The sequence below is a fragment of the Cupressus sempervirens genome, chromosome 3, assembly GCF_028749045.1.
Source record: "Cupressus sempervirens isolate cs-2001-9-10 chromosome 3, ASM2874904v1, whole genome shotgun sequence".
NCBI classification, from domain to species: domain Eukaryota; kingdom Viridiplantae; phylum Streptophyta; class Pinopsida; order Cupressales; family Cupressaceae; genus Cupressus; species Cupressus sempervirens.
Window position 1 is genome coordinate 1,041,796,732 of NC_143120.1, and position 26,764 is coordinate 1,041,823,495.

Sequence of the window (26,764 nt, forward strand, 5' to 3'; positions counted from 1 at the left end):
AAATGTCACATAATGACTTTTTCAAACATGCTCATTTTGTGTACCCGCTTTTTTTGCACTCCATGCACCACATTTTTGCACCCCCTTTCATTGTTTTGAACTCCCGCATCATGCGTTCCATATCCTTTTGTAATGCTTGCACCTTTTTATTAGATTCATCATCATTGCTACTATCTTCGTCTGAGAATTCGTCACTCTCAGATGATGACTTACTTTTCTTCTTCTTTAATGTTTTGCTTTCGCTTTCCAAATTCATAGCGTTGTCATACACATCATTGTACGATGTTGGCGGTACAATCCTATATTACTTCTCAGAGATGTGTTCAATCTGTTTACTAACCATCTCTTTTTCAATTCATCTATCAGTTGGGTTCCCATCTTCCCGAGCAATTCCTTTAACCTTCTATTGTATGCCCAAACAATTTCCTTCTTCCCTTGCTTAGCATTGTAGATCTCTTTGACGATCTCGTTATCATCCCAGAGCAGTTTAAATTCTTCTTGGAATTCTTTCTTGAGATCGTCCCATGAACCTATTTTTGCTTTGTCCATGTCCGAATACCAGCCGATGGCAACACCCTGTAGGCTTGCAGGAAACTGTTGAACCCATTCGTCTTTATCGATAACTCCATTTGCCGCCCAGATAGTTTTGCACATACGGCAATGTCTAATAGGATCTTCCTTCCTGTCACCAATAAACTTGGGTAGTTTATGTTTCGGCCTTGCCATAATTGGTGGCCATTGTGTTGTTATAGGTGGCCGTTGTGTCTGTAACGATGTATGTTTTTCCACCCTGTGCAAAGTTTGTGTTTGCGCGTGAACTTGTGCCTATGTGCACTACAATGTTATAAGTTTTGAGAAGAGGTGTGGTCGACTATCGAACTGTGCTCTCTCGAACGGTGTATCCGGGACAAAGTAATCACCGTGCTTTCGTGCTCCTTTGACACCTTGAACCGCATTGGTTCCCTCTTTACTTCTATCTAGGTTCCCCACTTGTGGTGTATGCAAGTTTAGAAACTCCCCCCTCACCCCCTTAACCAAATTCAACCTTTGTCGTGTCTCTTCGACTAAGTCCTTGGTACTTTTTGGTTGCAAACGGATAGGCGAACCCTACTCTCCATTTAGTGCACCTCTTGCAACACTGAGGTCACCCTCTATAACCCCACTGTTGTACCCGTCAGCGAGCTGTGTGAGCCTTTGTCGTCGCTCAACTTGTTGTGTGAGGATCAAAGCTCGTTGTGTGGTGTGAATATGATCATTATTTTGTTCATTTCTATTTTTATTTTTGTTCAACTAATTTGGCTAATCCTCAAAAAACATCATAGTTGTCAAGAACACTTTTATTTATGTAAAGTCTTCGCACATCATTATGGTCATCTGTGTGACCTTACAGAGGTTAGTGCTCTTTTCCACTCATACTCTACTCACTTTCCCATGGCCTAGGGCTCATGGGTGGGACCTTTGGTTGTTTTCATCATGCTCTTCGGATTCCAAACGGTTGCATTCTCGGAAGTTTTGAAAGGTTTGCTGCCTTCGCTGCTCCCGCTCGATCTCCTCGCATTGCCGTCCGTGTGCCAGAAAGGTTTGTGCAAACAATCAGGGAATTGATGCAACAATCGGTTGGCAATGAAGCTCATGTTCAGTGAGTCCCAGACAGTGTCCTCTGGAATCCCTTCACGTACAGCTTCTATCCCTCTCTCCGTATGAAGGTTTCAATACTCATGCAAAACAAAATGTGGAAGTTTTCCGTCAATTCGTGCTCCCCTTCGAACAGCTTGGGTATTCTGTTCTCATTAATTCTCATGTTCTCCTCAAGAGGTATTCCCATTTACCCTATTTGTGGTATGCCATTGGTCACGTATCTTTCCTTGATTTGAAAACAGCAACGATGCCAAATGTTTACCATTACGGGCAAACGGGTTTAATGCATAATAAAATAACAAGGAATGTAACACAAAGTTTCATAGAACTGAACTACTGATTCCATTAATGTTCATGGCAATACAATATGAGATAATGTACTTTTGATTCCTATCTAATGCCACTCAGGCAGTGTACAAATAGTACCTGAAGGGGTGCGACTCAACCATCACATCCTAACTACCTTCGGTACCGAATAACTTACACACTTTAACTAATACTATCCCCAAAGGTTGCAAACTATTCCCAAAGGTTACAATTATTCCTGACAACATTTACCTTCACTGTCAAACTCAAACTAACGACACTTCCCATCATCGCTGCATAGTCCAGACATTTCTATAGAATCCTATGGTCCTCTTTATCACATCATTGTTGTTTATATGATATGTTTGCTACTGCTGTGAATGTGGTTGTATTTACTTGTCACAACGGTGTATTTACCTTTTTATAGCACACTGTGATGGTATTCTCTTAATGTGCCATACTTATCAACCTTCTTTCTTCCATTCTGTCCAGTGACATGGCAACTCCTCATGATTTATGAATTTGAAGTACCAATATTGGGATTGTGGATATTTCTGCTTGTACAAATTCACAGTCCATTAATACATCATCACCATCAGTCATTTCTTTATATTTAGTAACTTATTTCTATTATATTGTTTGTTGTTTGATCCTTATCTCTCTTTGAGACATGTTGCAGTATAGCATGTAAGATTACACACAAACTCCTTAGGATAATTGTTTCAACTGTTATTTCGATGTATACACTTCATACAACCTCCTTATATATAGTGTCATATTAAATTTATTCTTCCTTTCATTCTACCTTTGACATTGATGGTATTTGCACTTACTTTGTCCATCTTGTTTGTTTGTTCTTGTTCATAAGTTCCCTTGACGTCAATGACAATATCAAATCTCTTGAATGCCTTTGACATCAAGGACAATATTCCATCAATCTCCCCCTTGTCATTGTTGGCAATTCTTCCTTTTCTCTTCCAGCTCTACTTGTTTCAATATCTCCCAGTGTTTGACATCAATGACAAAGGGATGATTTCCATCTGCAAACCAATCATCAAATGCTCCCCCTGTGAAAGTTCTGTCATATTCCTAAGAAGGATTCTTCAATGCTCTTGCATGCTTTATTGCTACTATTAATGCATGTGTCTCTTTGAATGTTCCTCTTGCAATATTTGATATCAATGCAATCAGCTTTTTGACTTCTTAATCTGATCTTCTGAGCATAAACTTTTAATGAACCATCTCGTTCATGTTATCCAAGGGTTTAATAAATGCTCACATGTCTTGACATTTAGATACATAATGCTGCCTTTAATATGCTGATTGAACCAGATGTCTCCAATTTGTCATCTTCATACCATGGACTGTAATTCATAACTGATTCTATATCGTCGCTCTAAATATACATGTATCTCTGCATACTTCATGTCACTATATTACTAACTCCCAATGGCACTTTCAGGAACATGGTTGTCAAAATGTTATTGCTGTGTGCCATAGCATATTAAACTATGTTGCATGATAACATGATACACATGCCGTTATTGTCCTTTTCTTTCATTGGGCATCCTCAATCGGTGAGTGTATCCTATGTTGCCAATATATCATTCGCTGTTGTATATTATCATCCACGTCTCTGCTTATGTTTGCATGATTATACCATTGTATAACTTTTCTGTCAACATCAAACCATCTGTCTGTTTCTTCAAACCCTTCGTATCATCAGGCGCTGCCATTTATCATTATTGAATGAAAATGTTACTTCAGTTTCTTTGCTTCACTGTCGCTGCAAGGTAGGATATCAAACACAATCACTGAATTTACATAGTGTATGATTTCTGTTGATATTAGAACTTGGGAGGATATTCAGATATCATTAATTGTGGAACTAAGAATAGACTAATCCGGACTTGTCTCTGTCCTAACTACATAATCACTTCCACATAATCATCATTGCTGCTGTTGAATTAATTACTCAAAACTGAACTTAGTTTTGTGTTTCTTTGTCGTTCTGATCCATGTTTCACAAGGAATATAAATTCAATGTCTCAATCAATTCCACATATCCAATTATGACTTGGCAATTTCAATTTGACATAGCTAATTATTTAAGACTCCTGGATTTAGCAGGCGGGCAGGTACCTCTTGGTTTATTTCTTTTTGTCATAATAATAAATTAGTGAAACATTCTTGTTCACCTAACTTTCTAATAATTTCTTTATAGCCTTATTGACATCAATGACAATCTTACATCAATCTTTCATCAATTTCCTCCTTTGTCATTGATGACAATACTTCCTTATCTCTTTTGTCTCTCCACCTTTCTTTATCTCTCCCCCTTTGACATCAATGGCAAAGGGGCGATCACCAAGCTTTTATCGTGCAAATTACTCATCAATTACTCCCCCTGTTAAAGTTCTCTCATACTCCCTCTAAGACGGATTCTTCAATGCTCTTGCATGCTTTAGTGATACTATTAATGCATGTGCCTCCTTGAATGTTCCTCTTGCAATATTTGACATCAATGCAATCAGCTTTTTGACTTCTTAATCTGATCTTCTGGACATTAACTTTTAATGAACCATCTTGTTCATCTTATCCAAGGGTTTAATAAATGCTTTCATATGTATGTCCCCTGAGTTCATGCATCTCCTTTCAAACTAGGAGGTATATGAATTGCAAGTTGCACTTGCAATGGTTTCATTTTCTCCTTTAGTTATCTTCTTTCTCCAAACTTGTATAGTTCTTCCCTTGTGATTGTTTTGCCTTGAAGTCGATACGGATTCTTTATCTTCTTTGTCTTTGCCAAGTTTCTTTTTCCATACTAACATAGGTTCTTTCTGTTTGATCTTTCTATAATTTATCTTGTACCCTTCATGTGATTCTGTGAACCCATATCTGCAATGTTGCACTAAGTGCCTATGCTGATTTATGTTTCTCCATCCATTTCGCATTTTGTATTCCCTCACTCTGTGACCAAAATAATTACATGAGTGGCAATATCGATAGAAGTCATGTCAAAGCTTAGATATATGGTCTTGTCTAGAAGAAAAAGCTTGTCTGGTTTTATTCTTTAAAGATGTGGCTGACTTTTGATCCTTCTTTCTATCTTGTCTTTGATAGGATTTATCAACACTTAAACATATCTTTCAAGTTCTTCCTCTTTCGTAGATGAATCTGCCATATTACTGCCTTCTTTGATTAAACCTTTGAATTTGCAATCATTTTTCTTTGAACCACTTTTATATCCTACCCGTCTTGTTTAAAGATGGAAGATGGCTTTTGGTTGTCAATTATATTAGTCAGAATTTCAGAACTCTTTTCAAACTTAAGACTGGTATTCAATTTGGCAGTGGTTTTCTCTAAATCACTATTCAACATGCTGGCTTCCACCTCTAATTTGGCATAATTTGCTTCCTTTGCATTGAACTTTCTCATCATCTCATCTTGAAATTGTCTGGCCTCTTCCAATTGTTCTTTCAAAGTTCCAATTACTTTGCTTGATTCCTTTTGGGATTCATATAATTTATGAATTTGTCCTTTCAATTTCGCATTCTTCTTCTTAAGTTTTCCATTTTCATTTTTAAGCATAATGAAGTTCTTCCATGATATCAACATCCTCTTCCTCATTGCAGGCCTCTTCTTCGTCTTCTATAGATGTAGTGGATCCTTTTATGAGTTTTCCATCATCTGGGACTTCTTTAGCATCGTCTTCTTTTATCATCTCTTTTCCATTATTCACAACGTCATTCTGATTTGTCATATCATCACTTTCTGTCACCATGCATATTCCAAGTGCTACTTTATCACATGTATTTGCTTCCATGTTATCAATACAATCATCACTATATATAGAATCATCTCCTTTTTCAAAGAATTCATTGTCGATCACATCAACTCTATCAGTTGGTTCGTTGTTATTAATCTCTTTCTATTTCCTTTCCTTTTTTCTATATGTGCTCACAAGATCTACCTTCAAGCTGTTAAGATTTATAGAAGGCACCAACTCTGATACCAATTGAAGAGCACACATTTATACTGAGAGGGGGGTGAGGAATGAGTATAAAAAACATTTGCCAATTTAAAACTTTTATCCAAACAGTTAACTTCAAATGCTGATATGAACAATTATGCTCATGAACACAATAACACAACTTTTATGTGGAAACCCAATGTGGGAGAGAACCATGGCAAATAAATGCTTTCTTATATAAATAGATCTTTTACAATGTTTTGCAGGCAACAACCTACTAGAGGCTCTAACCCCTATGTTTATGAGCACTAACTCACTGGAAGCTCCAACTCCCACACTTCGCAAACACTGACCTACTGGAAGCATCAACCCTCACAACTTTCTTTGTGGGCATCAACCCACTCCGCACAAACTGCTTTTCCTCCTTGACAATGTTGCTATCTTCAAGTGATGATGGATACTTCAATTTATTCAACTTCCTTTCTTCAATCTGATAGTTATGATTTCTTTAATCTCTTCTCACACGCACCCTGCTTATTTTTCTTTTACTTCCAGTCAGCCTTCAAATACATATTTCTGACTTCTATATTTTTCTTCTTATTTTTCTTACATCATTATATATATATATATATATATATATATATATATATATATATATATATATTTCTTCTTGTTTTTCTTCAACTTTTCATTTACATCTCTTTTCTATTTTCCATATGCAGCACTCATTACACTTACATATATTTCTTTTTCACTTCACATTTTTAAATAATGTGAGTCTTATTTATATCCTATCTACTGAATAGTCACATCTTTTTTATAACTAAATGACCCCTTTCCTTAAATAATCGTACCTTTTTTATTTAACTTATTTATCACATCACTTGTTTATGATATCTTTTATTAAGGTTGCCATTTTTTGAATTAATTATTTTTTCACCTGTTGTTATTAACAAAAACACCCGATACATATCTGCATTCTATTTGTTATTGATTATCTAATGTTTCTTAATCCCTGTCTGATGAATCTGCCGGTGCTTATGTTTCATTGGGCTTCCTTAATTTATCAATTTATTAGTCTGTGTCTATATTATGAGGTAGTCCATAAAGGCGTGGATTCCTGTCATGGCTTTCAGCATTTTACCCATCTATTTCAACACCCGACTCCATTGTGGCTTGGTTTCTGATTAACACGCTGCTTAGATATTCTCATCAGTTCTTCTTTATCTATTCTCTGAAATTGTGACTTATGTTGTGAATCTTCGATCAGTGTTGTATATCATTTTTCATTTTTCCCGTAGAAAACACCATAGCTGTGTATATAATTATTTTCTGCAGACATCGCCACTGCCTTAGGAGTAATATGCAACAATCAGAAACTTCAAATATCATTTCCACCCTGCATATTCCATGCTGTCACTTGGAAACACATATCACCAGCAGACTCAATATTTCACAAATTTTGGATTTCTTTGTATCGGTTTATTTGTTGGCTATGTGGAATTGATTGAAAGACTGAATTTATATTCCTTGTGAAACATGGATCAGAGCGACAAAGAAACACGAAACTAAGTTCAGTATTGATTCTCCTTTTTCCAAACTTTGTTCAGTTGATCCTTGTCACAAACATCCTCTTTCTTTCAGTTCCTTTTGTTGATTCTCTTGATTTTTTCAATAGAAAAATTAAGTTCTTCCTCACATTTCACAATAGTGTCCTCACTTTAAGGTATTTCATTTCTTTGTCTTCACATCTTGGAGCTTCTCCATACCTTTTCATAGGCATGAAAATAATTTCTTCTTTTCCACTTTCTGAAAAACTTTCATCACTTTCAGATGAGTTATTACTTCCTTGGGCATATAGGCTTTTCTTGTGTCTTTGAAAACTCTTCTTGGATTTTCCTTGACTTTCCTTCTTGCTATAATGATTTTCGTCTTTTCTCTTGTCATAATATACTTTTTCTTCTTCACTGCCTTCACTTCCAACCTGTTGACAGTTGGTAGCATAATCTTTTTCACCTCGTCATTTTCTTCACAAGTCTTTTGGAGCTTTTCTCATATTTCTTTTGCTGATTTGCACTGCATGACCTTGACTAATTCATTTTCAGTTAGTCCTCTTAAAGTTGCATTCATATCTTTTGCACTGTTCCTGAATGCTTTTTTTCCAGGTTGATCAGTAGGTGGAGTAAATGGTGCCACGTAGCCCTTGATTGACTTTATGTAGGTTTTACTAGAGAGATAAAATCACACACAGGTAACTTTGTCATGGCACACAATTTAGTTCTCATGCTACAACAGGTTCTTGGCTAAACGTAAGGAACAAATTGGACATGGCTTCAGGCTTTCATCATAAGGTTCTTGAGTGGCCTTTACAAATTAACTAAAAGTTTCAAAGTTACTTAGTTTTTATGCTCATTCCCAACGATTTTGTCCCATTTACATTACCTTTCTAGGACAACTGTATGTCTTCATCTCTGCACTGTATCGCTTTTACCTCTCTGCCCCTTTATCCTCTGTCATCCTCTTCTGATGGTCCATACTTTCTCTTTCCTGTGAATCTCAACTATGTCATCACTCTGTGATTTTCTTATATGTTCTTCAAACAGGTTTTGGGGATTATATTGTTTAACAATGCTTATGAAGAGCTTTAAATCTTCAAGGCAACAGAATAAATTGAGTCTTCGATATTTTTTTCAGATTTGAAAGACCAACAATGACGTAAAAGGGCTTTAGATAATCTTGATGAGGATAACCAAGCTTGACAGAGCAGAGCAATAAATCTAAAGCACATACCACTTAGAGCCTTCCTATTAGAGGCTTTGAATGCATGGGGAAGGCGTGGATATGCCTCTGAAACCTCTTTCTCCTCGTGTAACAATCCATTCCCCTGAAAAGTTAATCTGCAACATGTCCAAATCTTCCTTTTTTCCCTCTAATGTGGATTATCACTGGAGCAACATGTCCTTCATGCCAAGCTGGGGAAAGACATCTTGAAATGCAAATAACTGAAAAAACCTAATCCTGTTGAGGCTATTGAATAGAGTTAGACATTTTAAATAGGGAATGAGACAATCATTTCGCCTCCTCTTTTCTAAAGCATTGAACATGGATAAAATTAAAGTTTACTCTGTTCCCTCTTCTCCTTTCTCAATGCTTTATCAAACCTTTGTCTCATAGAAAACATGATTTAAAATCCCGAAGGACCTATAATTAAATTTCTACTTTGCAAAACTTTCTACATCTCTTGGAAATCATTTAGGCCAATGTGACAAAAATGTCAACAATTATCAAATTGTGCCTGAAAACCATTGTTTATGTGTTAAAAATCAGACTTGAATCTCATGGTTTATATGTTGAATTGACATTGTTAGAACTTGAGTTTTGGTTAAACCTTGTTGCTGTGGTTGACACCGTATGTTTATGGTGGAGTGGGTTTATACATATATTGTTTTCCACACAGGATTTGTGCTGATGAGGGGATTCCACTACGAGAAGTTGCACCATCTTGGTCAAATCATCAATTATGGAAAGAAGCTTTCATTTCAAGTAAGTTCTTGAGACAGGAATTCAATAATATCACTGCTGAGTATAATGTAATGGTTCCCTTAAGTTTTTAAAGAGACAAAAACTCCAGCAAATTTATAATAAAGGATTGATGCCCACTACTGTGAAACAGAGATAGGATTTCTTATCTGTTAGTGGTGCTTTTGGCATCATTACCTTAATCATGAATAATGTTTAATGAGCTATCTTGTCTTCTTGTTTCCACTATATTACTTTCTTTGCATTGCATAGTTTTAATTTTAATTTTTGAATAAGTAAAATTTTCAAGCAGAAATACATGCACGACTTAGCCATACATGTATGCAGTTTGTACAAAGCATCCTATACAACAGTTTTGGAGTAAGATTTTCAAAACAGTTTTTGTCCCATTTTTGTTTACTGTAGTTCCATAAGCTAGAACCCAAGGACTTGTGTTACTACATATTATTTGCAACAACAGTTTTGGAGTAAGATTTTCAAAACAGTTTTTGTCCCATTTTTGTTTACTGTAGCTCCATAAGCTAGAACCCAAGGACTTGTGTTACTACATATTATTTGCAATAAATCTTTAAGGTCTGTAGTGATTCTAGCCAATCCTTCTTGTATTATCTTTTAACATACATAATCTTTCACTTTATGTTTCCAATAAGAAGGTAAGGGTGTCTGACTATTATTTATCTTCCCCTTGGTTGTTTCTTTGCAGACAGTCTGAGATTGGTGCAACATGTTGAGTCAATTCAAGCACCCTATTCATGGAGTCGACTACTTCATGCTAAAAGTTGGAAAGAAGTCTCATGGAAAGCTACACACTTGGAGGTATGCAGAAAGTTTCTTAAGAGTTGTTATTCCAGGAATATGTATGCTTATGTGTATCATGTATGGGGAAGGATTATGAGCACATTTCTGAGATATCCTACTAGTTTCTTGTCAAAATCAGTGTTTCATGACACAAATGTAATGGGTGATAATGCTTTTGTGATGGTTTGCAACAGGGTCCTGGAATTGTTACTCAAAAAATACAGGTGTGCAATAAATGGCTCAACTTTTTAATAGATGGAAAGAAATTCACCCATCTTGCATCAATTTTTTTAATCCATGCTCAAGGATCAGTTCATGTATCTGGTTTGCAGAATCTTGTACTAGAACATGCAATGTCAGAAGGGCTATCAGTTTAGAGATGTGGTGAAGTAGAGTTGCGTGATGAATTGCACCCAGAAACAGATTAGAGTTTCTTCATTTGTCTGGCCTCTTAAGAACTTTGATGTGTCATATATATATATATATATATTGAAGAAGAGGCTTAAATCTCTAAAGATGATAATGGGAGGCTTCTTATGTGCTCTTAAATGAAGTAGAAGCGGTAGCATTGCTGGAATGTGTATTTGTAGATCAAAATTTGTGATGATACATCCAGATTGTTAGCGAGAACATTATGGGAACTTCTATTAAACCCACAGGTGTGTTGGACTGTTTTTTCAATTGTTTCACCTGTTAAGAGTGGTATAAAAGCTATTTCTTCCAATTTCTACCACATTGTCTACGGGATACTCATTTTACAAGACACAGTCTTTGTTTTTCATATTGTTAGAACTTAGAAACATAATACCCAAAGTCTATGCACCAAAAAAAGTTCCTGTTAATTGTGAACATAAATTTAGTTGAGGTGGGTCTCACTCCACTTGAACTTAATTAAAATGTAAATTGATATCCATTTTCATAGTGTAGGAAAATAAAACCACCCAATATAAATATCCAGTGTAAGTGACTAGAAATAAGCAATAATAAACAAGGTGTTGTAAAGAAGTGCAATGGGCATTCTGATAGAGACTCATTACTCAAGGCAACCTCCAGTTTGATTGAAACAGATTAAAATATGTACCTTGAACTAATTTAGCATTCAATGCAATAGAAATATCAATTACAACATTCTATCAATTCAATCTTGGAGTGTGAATACTGCAGGAGATTCAGCATAGTATTATATAGAGCATAGCGTAGAAACATGTTATTGACATTGTGCGGAGACAATCCTACTTTTACCCCCAAATGGTCAGATATGTGTTGTATTGCATGATTGCATACTGCCAGTACAAGAAAGTAGGGAACATATGGAGATCAACAAAGCATTGAATCTGTGATGTTGAAGTAAATGTTACTGTATTGCCAATGTTGATGGTGCTCACTCAAGCATTAGCCATAGAGCTTTAAGAGTAATCAGAAAGATTGGCATGATTTGTGGATCATATAGGCCCCTATTGATGTGAGTTTTATTCCACTAAAACATTCAGAATTAGACACTCAATGTTTCGAAGTGAAACACCACATGTTCAATTCTCTCGATATAAAGTCACTTCTTGCGCTACACCTGCAAAGTAAGATCACAAGGTGACTTCAAGGTTCCTTCACTGTGGATACTCGCTCAATGGAAATGATGTGATTTGTTGGCTCATCAAGGGGACTTGTGCTAGTTCACTCAAGACTTGTCAACTTGACTCTAATGATTTGGCTTTATATTGTGCAATGGAAATATAGTTTAGTTTTCGACTAACTTAAACTCAATTTCGGCTACTACTTTATCTCTAACAATGAATGCAAGAGAATATTGATGGACTTGGACTCTACTAGGCGCAATCTCGTCAACAACTCCACCCACCTAGTGCAAGCTTTTATGGTAGATACTAAAGATTTTCAAATCAATGTTTCACCTTTAGTACCATCAAGTAAATGCAAACTAAAGATTCCATATTAATTGAAGTCATGCATTTTGATCATTGGCTTACCACACAAGGCAATTTGTATAATTTGTAAGAAGCTAGTGGCCCATATTTGTTCGAGTCTAACAAGTAACCATCCACAATTTCTTTCATCCACATAAACTAAACTACTTTGAAGCAAAATCTAATCTTAACAACTTAAAATGAAAATCTATTCTAAATGAGAGATGAGATAACCATGCAATGATGCAAACTTGATCAGAACGATTTACCATGCAAGACACAACAATGAAGAGTAGAGTGAATTAGCCATTATATTAGCAACAATTTTCCAACAATCTCCCTTACAAATGAAAGTGGGTGGGGTTTATATAGGAGTCCCTATTACAATGAATGGCCAAGACTAATTTAAAATCAAGGGCTCATATTAATCTATTATAAACCCTAATTAGGGCAACCAAAAGTAACCAATAGAAATGAAGCACCACAAAACGAGCCAATGAAAAGATTCAAAGGATTGGGGATCAATAAGAAACATAGTAGCCAGCTAGTCATCATCCAAGATGTAGACTCCCTTCTTCCTATGCCTTCTAGCAAAATCAAGCAACTTGAGCAAAATTCTCCAAGTTCCTCCATGTCAACACTACGAAGGCTTCCATGTTGCATCTCCATAACTTCTAATTGCTCCATGTATGTGTCTAGTGTGTTATCTCAATCCAAAGAATGTCATTATAGATCATTAATAGGGAGCATGAGGGAGAGAGCCATTCAAGTGACTCTCGTTCAAGAGAATCCATGCCTGTGAAATAAAGTGAAATCAAGATCAGGCAACTCCTTGATTGCAGTAAGGATCTTCGAATGTATCCCCACAAAAGGATCCTCAATGTCACCACACTGCGTGCAAGCATGCTCATATATAGTATTCTTGCTAACCAATGAGAGATACCAATAGCCAAAGTCACAGGTGCCCCCTCTATTAATGATTCACTCCTGCATTAGGATTGATGTGGGAATATCTCTTGATGCCTTGAGACAAGGAATGCCCTTTCATTTGATGGGCTCAAATCTCTTCCATATCTCCTCTAATCCCTAGGCCTTTTGTATAATTATGGTTTTGCCATGTGCTTGAACCATCCTTGTGAGAAATCTTTCACTTGCCCATTTCTTTACTATGTTGCAAGCATAATGAGAACCCTGGGAAGTGGGAACATAAGGAACAAGTGTTGAATCCCCATGCCTTTGTAGGCTAACATATTTGTTTATAATCTCTTTCAACGTCAATATTTTTGTCACCGACTCATCGTTTTCTTTTGTCAATTTACGCACTCTTGTATAACATCTGCATTGCCCCTTAATTCCTCAAAACTCTTGCTCTGTAGTTGTTGGTCCAATATTGAATGACGAGGCATGGTAATCATTAGGAGTGATCTCATCCCCATTATTATCTTCTATAGGATTAGCCAAATGCACGGAGTCAGACCCTACCTCATCACTGGTGATCCTATGAATCTTCTTTGTTGGTTTAGGTTCCCTTGTTTCCTCGATTTTGTAGTGTACCCACATCCTACTTGGTGTCTGGATTGTTCAAAAATCACAGGCGACCAGAAAACTGAACAGGTCATACGGAGTGGTGAGATGCCTGATTGGTCGTACGGGAGGCGAGACTTCATTGCTTGCACTATGAATTGAATGATGGTCGTACGACAATGCAGATGAAGATGGTGTACGATGACTAGAGGATGGCGTACGGAGACAAGATCAGTTGACCATATAGTGTGTGACTGGGAGTTGACAGTAGGAGTCTGTATGGGGGGGGGGGGGGGGGGGGGGGGCAACAGGCCATATGGTGTCTTAATGAATGTCGTATGGTGATGGTGGAATGGTGGACTACGCCAGCCATACAGGGAATTAGGTGTTCGTACGGTGGTATTTGCTTATCGTACGTGTGGGTTGAAGGTCGTACGACAATATGTCGTACAGTGACAAGCAGCAAGTCGTACAGAGATGAAGATCAGTGAGGAATTGAGTCGTACGAACAACACATAGAAGGGTATCAAAAAATACAATGTTGCATATATGCAAACACAAAATGTTAATGGATCCACAAATGAATAGTGCACAGAACCAGAACAAATCGAACCCACATAATAGATATTTGCCAAAAGATGGAGCTCCGACTTGCCAGGTCCAAGCGAAGAAGTACAATGCAACCACAGAGTGAGGGTTGAATCCCATCGAAATCGCACAAGCCAAATAGGGAAGATCTTTCACTTTCAAAATGGCGAACAATTCTGAACTCCAACAGGAATCCGCAATATAGAGAAAATATATTCCATAACATGCCTACAGACTTCCTACAAGCTGTGTGAGATAGCCCTTAGAGTGATAATCACTAATTTTTAACAAATAATAGACTATTTAACAGATGAGCTCGCTGTAACAGATTTAATAGATCATGATTGACATTATTAATATTCAAAACCAGTACTTCTTATTCCTAATAAAAATCTTGTTTGAGAGAATAGCAATTTGGGTACAAAAATTACAAAGGTTAAATGAATTACTTGTAACCTTTGACAACCAGAAAAATATTAACCCAAACCTTATATGAAATGCTTGTTGAAGAATTTTTCCCCTCTCCTAGAACTGGTTCGGACTGGTCTGCGCTTATCTGCCCATGAAGTTCATCTCCTACCCTGACCCGACATTTGATACTCAGAATTTCAAATATTGAAAAAGCTTAGTCCCGTGGTTGCTATTAACCCTTCACGAAATGCTGCCGGCAGTACTAAATCGGGTTCAGAAGTTCGCCTCATTCCACGCATCAGTACCCGTTATCTAGCGCAGCGGAGACGGTGGTAGGACGGGCCTGGAGTCTCTTTTATCCGCCCACGATTTGTTCCTTCCGGACTACTCGCTCTGCGTCTTAAAAATGCCCACCCGGTTATGCAGTCCAATCGCGGGATATGACCATTTGAAGTTCGCGTCCTCTGCTTGCTGACGGTTCGCCAAATTGTGCTGGACGCCCTATGGGAATGCTGAACCCGCAGATTGGTGTGAAGGTTCAGATATACCTCTGCCCCAGTGCGATCAAAGGACCCAGCGGATGCTTAATTTATCTGCTCCTGGTGCGCTTTGCTGGAACGCGGATCATTATTCACAATGACTCTGTCAATGCCAATTCGTTTATGGGCCAAGCCGCCGGGGTGCAGATCAATTTACCCGCAAATCTGACCAAGCATGGGGATTCTAACAAATTTCCAACCTCTTTCCAATTTCGTCGTAATTAGCCGCTTCCTTTGATATCCATGAATTACAAATTTGGCATTAGCCACAGATCTCTAAACAAATGAGGTAACTACCATGTCACCTCCGGCCATGCAATAATTCGGGCAATATTTCATACCCTCACCATTGCTTATCAATGGGAGTTTTCGTTCCCAGAGATAACTTGAAGAATTTGCAGACCAATGACCACAAATCGCTCCAACTGGAATAGAAAATCAAATCCACAAAACTGCTTGTTTCAAAAGGGAGCCCTATGTCCTCTATTTATCTCCTTGCCGAGAAGTTTCTGGAAATTATCCGGAATCATCTTGCACTACAAATATTAACTTTATAAAATTAAATAATTAACTTTATAAAGTTAGAATACAACCTTTATTTAATATTGGAATGAGTAGGCCCCGCTTACTTAATTGGAAGACAAAATCGACCCTCTTCCCATAATTATTTGCCTACGAGAGTCAATGATAGGCAAATCCTCTGTTATAATTATGTTGCTAAGAGAGGGACATGACAGTCCGCCCTTCCAGATATTGCTTGCCCTCAAGCAATCTCAGAGCTGGATGCTGCAAAATGGTCTCATTCTCCTAAGTAGCATCTTCGACTGGTAGATCCTTCCATTTAATCAAATATTCTCTGATTACTCTTCGACGGAGCTGTTTTTCTCTGCTTCCCAAAATGAATTCCGGTACCATGATCAATTTCCCTTCATCATCCAGAGGCGGCAAGACTGCAGAAGGTATCACATTCTGTCCCAATGCCTTTTTGAGACGTGATACATGAAACACATTATATACTTTGCTGTCTGCTGGAAGCTCAAGTTCATAAGCCAATTCCCCTATTCGCCTACTGATCCTGAAAGGTCCATAATACCTGGGTTTAAGCTTCTCTGACCCACTCTTTTTGAGAGTAGATTGTCGAAATGGTTGAAGCCTTAAGTAAACCATGTCGCCCACCTCAAAGCTTCTCTCCGTCCTCTTTCGATCTGCATATTGCTTATACTGATTCTGTGCTCGAGCGATGTTATCACGTAGAGAGCTAATGATATCTTTACTTTCTTGCAGTAAATCCCCAGCACGTGGAACCTGAACATCACTCATCAATAAGTCAATGAAACTGGGTGTATCATAGCCGTATAATGCTCGAAAAGGTGTCATTTGGATAGACATGTGGAAAGTGGTGTTATAGCAATACTCACATAAATAAATCCATCTTACCCAAGCCTTCTGCTGATCAGCTACGTAATTCCTCAAGTAGCCTTCCACCCATTTGTTTACAATTTCCGTCTGTCCATCGGTTTGCGGATGATAACTAGTACTGGGTGTGAGCTCAGTGCCGCATAATCGAAACACCTCTTGCCAGAAATGACTCAAGAATCTACTATCCCTGTCACTGACAATACTGCGGGGTATCCCGTGTAACCTGAAAACCTCCCTGAAGAATACTTCAGCTACCTGTGCTGCAGTATAAGTAGTGGTGATGGGAAAGAAATGAGCATATTTTGTTAACCTATCCACCACCACATAAATACAATCACGTCCTTGAGCCTTGGGTAACCCGGTAATGAAGTCCATGGATATGCATTCCCACTTCTGACACGGAATGGGAAGTGGCTGTAGAAGCCCTGCTAGGAAAGTGTGCTCCTGTTTATTCTGTTGGCAAACGGAACACTCACGGACATACTGCAAAACATCTTTCTTAAGTCCTTTCCATGTAAATCGTTCTCGCACTTGTCTATATGTTTTAAAGTATCCGGGGTGACCAGCTATAGGTGAATCATGAAGAGCTCGCATAATGAACTGCTTCACCTTCGATCCTGGGACTAAAAATACCCTGCTCTTGTAAATAATCAATTCATCCACAAGTGTATACCTGGTATCAACAAGTGTCCCATCAACTATCTTAGATGCCCATGAATCTTTGGCATATTCTGCAATAATCAAATGCTTCCAATTCTCAGAGATCTCAATCATTGAACTAAGATGTGGTCTACGTGACAAGGCATCTGCTACCACATTCTGTGTGCCCTTAACATAAGATATATCGAAGTCATATGCCTGTAACTTACTGACCCATTTCTGCTGCCTATCATTGAGATCCCTTTGCCCGAGGAAATGTCTCAAACTATTGTGGTCAGTTTTTATGCAAAATTTGCCACCTACTAAGTACTGCCTGAACTTAGCTAGTGCATGCATGATAGCTAACATCTCCTTGTCGTAAATACTGAATGATCTCTCTGGCCCACGAAGTTTCCTGCTTTCATATGCAATTGGGTGTTTATCCTGCATTAAAACAGCCCCAATACCATCTCCTGAGGCATCACATTGGAGTTCAAAAGGTTTCGAGAAATCAGGCAATGCTAGTACCGGACACGAAGTCATGATCTCCTTAAACCTGTCAAAACAAGCCTGTGCCTTTGCTGTCCAAACGAAAGCTCCCCTCTTAAGCAAATCGGTTATAGGAGCCGCATGTCGTGAATACCCGCAAACAAATCTGCGGTAGAATCCACATAAACCAAGGAATCCTCTTAATTGAGTTAGGTTCTCAGGAGTAGGCCATTCTACAATAGCACGAATTTTATCAGGATCCATCCGTACACCTTCTTGGCTGATAATATGACCTAAGTATAACAACTCAGTCATTCCCAAATCGCATTTGGATTCTTTGGCATACAAGGATTCTTCTTGCAAAGTCTTCACTACTGTTTCTAGATGCGCCATGTGCTCCTGCCATGTTCGGCTGTATACCAAGATATCATCAAAGAATACCAACACGAATTTTCTCAGCTGATGATGGAAGACCTTGTTCATGGTAGACTGGAAAGTAGCTGGTGCATTGGTCAATCCAAATGGCATCACTACAAACTCAAAATGCCCACAGTGACACCTGAACGCAGTTTTCTCAATGTCCTGTTCTCTGACTCTAATCTGGTGGTAACCTGATCTCAAATCAATCTTACTAAAGTAGCATGCCCCATGCAGTTCATCTATTAGCTCATCAATCCGTGGAATAGGATATCTATTCTTAATGGTTTTCTTATTCAGCATCCTGTAATCTATACACATCCGTAACGAACCATCTTTCTTCTTAACCAAAACTACTGAGGAAGCAAAAGGAGACTTACTAGGTCTGATGTGTCCCATCGCAAGAAGCTCCTTGATGGTTTTTTCTATCTCATCTTTAAGCCTTTTGGGGTGCCTGTATGGAGTGATCATGACTGGTTTAGCGCCTTCTTCTAATTCGATGATGTGCTCGATCCCTCTATCAGGTGGTGTACCTGGTGGAATATCGCTGAATACCTTACTATACCTTTCCCTTAATACCTGTATGTCGGGATGATATTCTGTCTTTGGTTGTTCCTTCTGTGTAGGCATGAGAGTACACATGGCTGCCCATTCAAGATCCTCATGTCTCACCAATCTTTCCAATCGTCTAAGAGAGATCGTTCGGATATCACTATTCCGAATAGCTCTCAATACATGTTGCCTCCCATCTACTTCGAACTTAATCTCCATGTCCCTGAGTCGGAAAGTAACCTCACCCAATAAACGTAACCATGTCATTCCCAAAACGATATCCAAATCACCCATATTGACCACGTGGTAGTCCGCTTTGAACTCATAATTATTCAGGCGTAAAGGCATGTCTCTGACTATCTTGTTGCACTTAAGAGTGTATCCGTCAGCAACCTGTACACGAAGACCTTCAAATTCTTCCGCCTTAATACCACGACGCTCAACCAATCTTGCATCAATGAAGTTATGTGTGGCTCCGGTATCAACCAATGTAATCACCTTCTGCCCTGCTAGGACACCACGTAACCTGAAAGATCCTTCCTGTTGGATACTAGACAAACGCCCTTGCTGTAGATGCAATTCAGGTTCTTCTTTCTGTTCTAACTTTCCCGTCTCTTCGTCAGATTCTGAACCAGTGTGTTCATCCTCTTTTGCCGTACCGTCGGAGTCTGATCCTTCGTAATATGCCCACATAACTCTATTGGCTTTTCCTTTTGGTCGCAAGGGACAATCATGATTCCTGTCATATGGACCTTTGCAATAGAAGCATAATTTCTTCCTTCGCAAGTCATTTAATGCTTCTGTATCTAGGGATGTGGTAGTTTTCCCTTTGGTTTCAATGCTCTTCCCTTTATTTTTATCAAACTTCCTGTTGTCTTTGAAAGAGGTAGTATTCCTGGGAGTAAACCGGCTAGAAGGGGTGGTAAGTTCCATACTTCGTGCTTTCCTCATGGCTTCCTGCAGTGTTGGTGGGTCAAATGCCTTAATCCATCCCTTGAGGGGTTCAGACAATCCTTCTGTAAATAAGATAACTAACCTCCTTTCCGATACATCTGGTACCATGACTGACAACCTCTGAAATTCACTAATATAAACCTTGACATTGCCAGTCTGTCTTAATTGTGCAAGGTCGCGAAAATAAATTTCTGGATCCTTCTTATCAAAACGTTCAACTAATCTATCTACAAAGTCTTGATACGTTGTTACCTGGTTGTGTTGCAAAGTAACCATTCCATGTGACCACCAGTCATGAGCTGCGCCTTCCAGATGCAAGGTAGCATATCGGATGGCATCTATTTCAGACATAGGCCTTAATGCTAGGAAAGTGTCCAACTTATGAATCCAAGCTTGTGTTGTCATCTGACCACTCCCATCGAAGAAAGGCAAAGTAAGTTTACTGGCAGCTCGTTGTAACTCACTTTCATGACCTCCTCTAGGTCTCCTATTCTGGCGGCTATTCCTCATATGTTCTCTTCTTTGGTTTAGATATCGATCAAAGTTCAATAACTCACGCACATGCGGGGGTAATGCTTGCCATTCTGCCGTAGCAGCCCTGAGATCATCCTGGAAATCTTCTGGTGCATCGTCTTCTCCCATCTCCTGAGCCTCTTCCCTTAGGAAGGTGGGACGAGTAGGCCTATTTGTTGTCCATGATCTGCGCCTAGGAGCACCTTGTGATCCGGCCACACTCCTATCATCGTGATCAGATGTGCCTCTTCCTTGATCCTGAATCCCGGGCTGAATAACTCTTTCCATTATGGTAGTCAAAGCCTGTAGTGTCTGAGTTATTTCTTGTTGTCCGGTAGTCATGGTTCTGTAAAATTCTCTGGTTTCATCATCGTCGACTCTGGGAAATCTTGGCGGACTCTGTCTTTCACCCATATCTCTGTCCTTGAATATGGTTTTCTTGCGAATATAATACTGAGAATTAAAGTATCTTTACCCAATCAGGATGGCAGGATTACTGCTCTGATACCACTGAGATAGCCCTTAGAGTGATAATCACTAATTTTTAACAAATAATAGACTATTTAACAGATGAGCTCGCTGTAACAGATTTAATAGATCATGATTGACATTATTAATATTCAGAACCAGTACTTCTTATTCCTAATAAAAATCTTGTTTGAGAGAATAGCAATTTGGGTACAAAAATTACAAAGGTTAAATGAATTACTTGTAACCTTTGACAACCAGAAAAATATTAACCCAAACCTTATATGAAATGCTTGTTGAAGAATTTTTCCCCTCTCCTAGAACTGGTTCGGACTGGTCTGCGCTTATCTGCCCATGAAGTTCATCTCCTACCCTGACCCGACATTTGATACTCAGAATTTCAAATATTGAAAAAGCTTAGTCCCGTGGTTGCTATTAACCCTTCACGAAATGCTGCCGGCGGTACTAAATCGGGTTCAGAAGTTCGCCTCATTCCACGCATCAGTACCCGTTATCTAGCGCAGCGGAGACGGTGGTAGGACGGGCTTGGAGTCTCTTTTATCCGCCCACGATTTGTTCCTTCCGGACTACTCGCTCTGCGTCTTAAAAATGCCCACCCGGTTATGCAGTCCAATTGCGGGATATGACCATTTGAAGTTCGCGTCCTCTGCTTGCTGACGGTTCGCCAAATTGTGCTGGACGCCCTATGGGAATGCTGAACCCGCAGATTGGTGTGAAGGTTCAGATATACCTCTGCCCCAGTGCGATCAAAGGACCCAGCGGATGCTTAATTTATCTGCTCCTGGTGCGCTTTGCTGGAACGCGGATCATTATTCACAATGACTCTGTCAATGCCAATTCGTTTATGGGCCAAGCCGCCGGGGTGCAGATCAATTTACCCGCAAATTCGACCAAGCATGGGGATTCTAACAAATTTCCAACCTCTTTCCAATTTCGCCGTAATTAGCCGCTTCCTTTGATGTCCATGAATTACAAATTTGGCATTAGCCACAGATCTCTAAACAAATGAGGTAACTGCCATGTCACCTCCGGCCATGCAATAATTCGGGCAATATTTCATACCCTCACCATTGCTTATCAATGGGAGTTTTCGTTCCCAGAGATAACTTGAAGAATTTGCAGACCAATGACCACAAATCGCTCCAACTGGAATAGAAAATCAAATCCACAAAACTGCTTGTTTCAAAAGGGAGCCCTATGTCCTCTATTTATCTCCTTGCCGAGAAGTTTCTGGAAATTATCCGGAATCATCTTGCACTACAAATATTAACTTTATAAAATTAAATAATTAACTTTATAAAGTTAGAATACAACCTTTATTTAATATTGGAATGAGTAGGCCTCGCTTACTTAATTGGAAGACAAAATCGACCCTCTTCCCATAATTATTTGCCTACGAGAGTCAATGATAGGCAAATCCTCTGTTATAATTATGTTGCTAAGAGAGGGACATGACACTGTGCTTAAATACCCATCGGGAAAATCTTTTCAAGGGTGTACAAAGACAGCCAATGGCGACACAAACTACGAAACAAAAATAAAAATGGGTCCGAGATAAAATAAATCAATCAGCCCATTACAAAGATTTATTTTTATTTTTTTAATAACAGTAACATTACAAATTCTGCTAAAAAATGTGTCAATGTCTTCAATATGAGGAACCTTTTCTTCCCTTCTTTTCTTTACGTCTTCCTTCAACCTCTCAAGATCCTCGAATAAGTCCATATTGTTATTCATCCTCGTAGTCTCATCAAAACCATTCAATGCTGAGATTACCTCATCGTCCTCCTTCTGAATGTTAGGATTAGGAGGCCTCATTACGTCATGCAAATCCACTACTAACTAGACTATAGGGGAAGAGGGCAATATCTTTGTATCTTGTTGAACTGAATGCATAGATGAGGTTGCATCCTGACTGTCTTGGGGTGATATTTTGTATCTTTTCCTTGCATTGGATCACCACCTAGAACTTGTGTCTCTATCTCCCTAATCGATGTGGAACTAGGAATATGAGTAAGTGTGATGGGCTTGTGGCTATGGCTCCTAGATTCCTTACTGATTTTTCCACTCGATGCATGTGATGCTTCTCCCCCTTTATCATTTTCTTTTAGAACTTGTCCTACCCTTTGAATTTGTAATCTTGAGGTACTACCAATTCCTTCATTGCCTTTTGGAGAAGAGTCATTTTCCATCTTTGTATAAGTGAAGGTGATACCATGTCTCATCAATCTGTTTACTTGCTTGTCTAGATTTATTAATTATTTTTCTCATGAAGATCCTCAAGACCTAAGGGTTCATCCTTTTGTGACCAATTAGGTGGTTCAATTGCTTTGATGTTCTCATATTCATAGCTAGGATGAAGTATGTTCCCATCATGTTTAACTTGATCTGGAATGGGGAAGACCCCACATTTCCTCGTGAAATCAACTAACATTCTAGACCATCTCTTCCTCCTCGCAGCCTCTTCATCCATAAGATTTAGCCAATAATATCGTATATTTATCTTGTGCTTGTATATCAATCCTTTGTAAGTTTGGATCTTTTGGAATGGATTAAACTATTTCCTTGCATGATATGTTCCCAATTGATAAAATTGTAGCTCTACACTTGCTATCCCCGTTGCTTGTAAAGAGGGGCAAAACTCAAGCACTTTTACCAAAGTGATGGATGAGAGTACCCCTTGTTTGTGCCTTTCCTTCTGCATAAGATTGAATTCTAAAAGTTGTCTCACCACCTCCAACAAGATTATTTTGTTGGTAGGGTACCTAGGGAGCCTGTGTGGTTCCAAAGAGAATCTGTGGATCCTAATATAAGTGAAAGTAGGGAATTGGATATACCAATTTCCATATCGATGAATCAATTCGATTGCCTCCTTAGATAATCTCCTATGTGTTTCTCCTTGAAGTATGCAAGTGATGTTCATATTGAATATGTCATTCAGCCTCCTGTAATTCACTCCTCCATGTAATTGTAACTCGGGATGACTTTCATAGATCTTGAATTGACCTTTTCCATTTCCAACTTCACCTCGACATATAAGGCTTGGATACTTTATGTTCCTTGCCAATGGGTAGACTATGTAAGAACTACTTTGTTTTCCTTAAGTCCCTTAATTATGCATCTATGTTGTCACTTATTATCCTGGCCCAATTTATCACTACTTCACTTGCGACTATCTCCTCTATGAAGTAGAAAATCCAGTTATCAAAGAAAACTCCTTCGGGTGATATCATAATTTTGTTCAACATGAATATTGTGTCATTGTATTCATCCTTGTAATCTTCATTTACCATCTTCTTTGGTAATTTGGAATGGTGCTTCTTTGGCTCACTGGCCCATTTCTTATTTACAATATCCTTGCAGGCATTTGACCTTTTCGTTAATGGCCTCTTGGCCTCTTTCTTAGTCCTGATCCGCATTCCAGAGTGATATGGGAACCAAAGTCTCTTTTATTGCCTCCTCACTTAGGGATGCAAGCATCCTTGCTTGAGCCCTAATCGTCCTAGTATTTGAATCATAGTTCTTTGTGCATTAGATCACGAGCTCACTGCACTAGATGGCTAGAGGAAATCTAGCTGTTTGGTAAAGTCCATTCTTCACTATAGTCACTACTAGTTGTGAAGGTAAGTAATCTATATGCCCATTCATTCTCCTCCTTAACTACTTCAAATCATGGTGCTTCGTGTTCATTTATGTGACCTTTCCCCACTTGGATACTATTGAAGCTTCTAGATAAAATACTTTGGATAGCCTCTTGACAAACACTATCGTTCTTGTGGATCCCTTTAGCTCTACCATCCCTGTACAAAGCTCAAAGTTAGTAAGGGCTAAATAAATAAACAAAATCATAAATTTCAGACTTCACAATCCCCGAATTAGTCTATGAATTTTGTACAAACTTAGTGGTCCTATCCCTTGAAAAGTAGTAATTAAAATAAGCATTTGGATAAGAATACTAACACAAAGTTTGGTCAACACTTAGCCTCAAAAAATAACAAAACTAGTCTTGTATCTAAATTTGGATTTCTGAGGACAAATTGGACAAGTATGAATATTGGCTATGGATTTAGCCTTAACAACTTGTTAAACTTACTATACATCATGTCCTTGAATTCACTAGTGAATGATCAACCAATTGATTATGCATTAAAACCATGTCCAACATTAAAATCAACCTTGAAATGTTTGAATACATACCTGCAACTTCTTCTTTGTGAATGAAATCAAGCACTAAACTTGGCATTTGATGCCTAATAACCTCCAAAATAGCAAGCAATGTCAAATTTATGAGTCAGAAGAGTTGGAATTCATTGTGAATTTTAAAGGAAATTTCCTATGTTTTTTATATTTGTAGACCTGGGTTTGCAACTAAAGGTTTTTAGACTTCAAAGTGGCTTACCATAAAGTCTGTAACAAGTTCAAATTAGAAGGCCATCATAAAACAAACTCCCACCTAAGTATAGAAATACCGACTTTTAAACCTGGTCTTCAAACATTTGCATGTAGTAGCCTAACCTTAAACCCCAAGTGACTGCAAGTGGTTGGAAATGGCAGTTTTTGGTATGGAGATTGATTTGTAAACAATTTTGGAATGCTTTGGGGACTTGTGATTTTATATGATTTTTTTTAAACTTGTCATTGTTTGAGAATATTTAGACTTTAGGCCTGCAACATACCTCTATTTCGGCCCTATAGCTACAAAACGGTGTTGAGAATGACGGGAGAGATCTGCAATAACTTTTGGATCAGGATGCAAACAAAAGAAAATGTGGCAAGTCTTCACATGCTCGTGTGTGTCCTTGAACAAAGTCGGCCAATAGTAGCCTGCTCTTAGTATTCTATGCGTTGTAGCTAGGCCCGCCCTATGTCTTGTTCCAAACTTGTCATGAAAATATTTAAGAATTCTCTTTTCTTCATCCTTCCCAACATATCTCAAGTAAATGCCTTTATGGTTTCACTTGTATAATACTGACCCCTGCAACATCTATCTTTTACCTTCAACTTCAGTGCCTTCCTTTGTACTTGATACAAATGTGAAGGACATTTGTGACTCAATAAGTAACTAATACTATTTTCGTACCATTCATATGAACACAAATCATCCACTTCATAAACTTGTTGCACCAATCACGAGCCATGAAATGCAATCATCTGTGCAATTTTGTATCCTCTGACTAACTTAATTGGTTGAATTTCTATATCATATTCTTTCATAGTGGTGACCCACTTTCCTCTTCTCTTGCGTACTTCATTTTGCACCAATAAAGTCTTCACAACAACATTAGGAACCATGGCATATAGTTTACTTCTCAATATGTAATGTCTAAATTTATTTGTCACCCTCACCAATGCATATGCTTGCTTTTTCTATTGGGGTTTTCCAATTTTGCATCCTAAAATGGGGTACTCATGAAGGCAATAAGATTCTCCTCATTTTCTTTAGTCCTTTCTGTAAGGATCGCCACACAAGCATGATCTGAAGCAAATGAATAATGTAAAATGCCCTTTCGTAATTCAGGCTGACAAGAATAGGTGCTTTAATATTTCTTCAAAATCTCTCTTAGCCTTTGGGGTCCAATCCATCTTTGCATGCTTCTTGAACATGTCATTCATAGGCTTCACTATTTCTGCAAATCCCGAGATGAATTTTCCTACAGTTTATCTTTCCAAAGAAAAATTTCAATTCTTTCTTGTTGGTGGGAAATCTTAACTTCAAAATAGCTTCCACTCTTTCAAGATCTATCATAATTCTCATTTCTGAAAGAACATGTCCAGACAACTTGCCCTCTTTAACCTAGAACATACACTTCTTTTGATTTAGAGAGACTCCAAACTTCCCACATTGACTGAATACCTTTCTTCTATCTTCAATATGTTCTCTCTTATTCGAAAATATTGTAATATCATCCATGTAAATTATTATGCATTTGTCTTTCAAGTCCTTGAAGGCATAATCCATGGCCCTCTAAAACGTCACTCTTGCATGTATCAAACCAAAGGGCATCCTCCTATAAGAAAAGGTACCCCACTTATTAGTGAAAGTCATCTTTAATCTA

The 26,764-nt window shown here is 38.3% G+C and overlaps 1 protein-coding gene across 6 annotated transcripts in view; it reads left to right on the top strand.

The window, feature by feature from the left end:
- Nucleotides 1–26,764, top strand: part of LOC149570287 (D-aminoacid aminotransferase-like PLP-dependent enzymes superfamily protein) — a 137,528-nt gene that overhangs the window by 97,614 nt on the left and 13,150 nt on the right. For 4 of the 6 annotated variants that reach the window (XR_016362914.1, XR_016362913.1, XR_016362912.1 and 1 more), the window contains 4 exons: nt 9,375–9,460; nt 10,161–10,273; nt 10,450–10,479; nt 10,588–10,914. Coding sequence is in view for 2 of the 6 variants with exons in the window: in XM_089822922.1 (XP_089679048.1) it covers nt 9,375–9,460; nt 10,161–10,273; nt 10,450–10,479; nt 10,588–10,632 (274 nt within the window). In the remaining 4 variants the exon portion in view is untranslated. Of the gene's footprint in view, nt 1–9,374; nt 9,461–10,160; nt 10,274–10,449; nt 10,480–10,587; nt 10,989–26,764 lie in introns of those variants that run through there. The other 2 variants (XM_089822922.1, XM_089822921.1) reach the window with 1 other exon arrangement.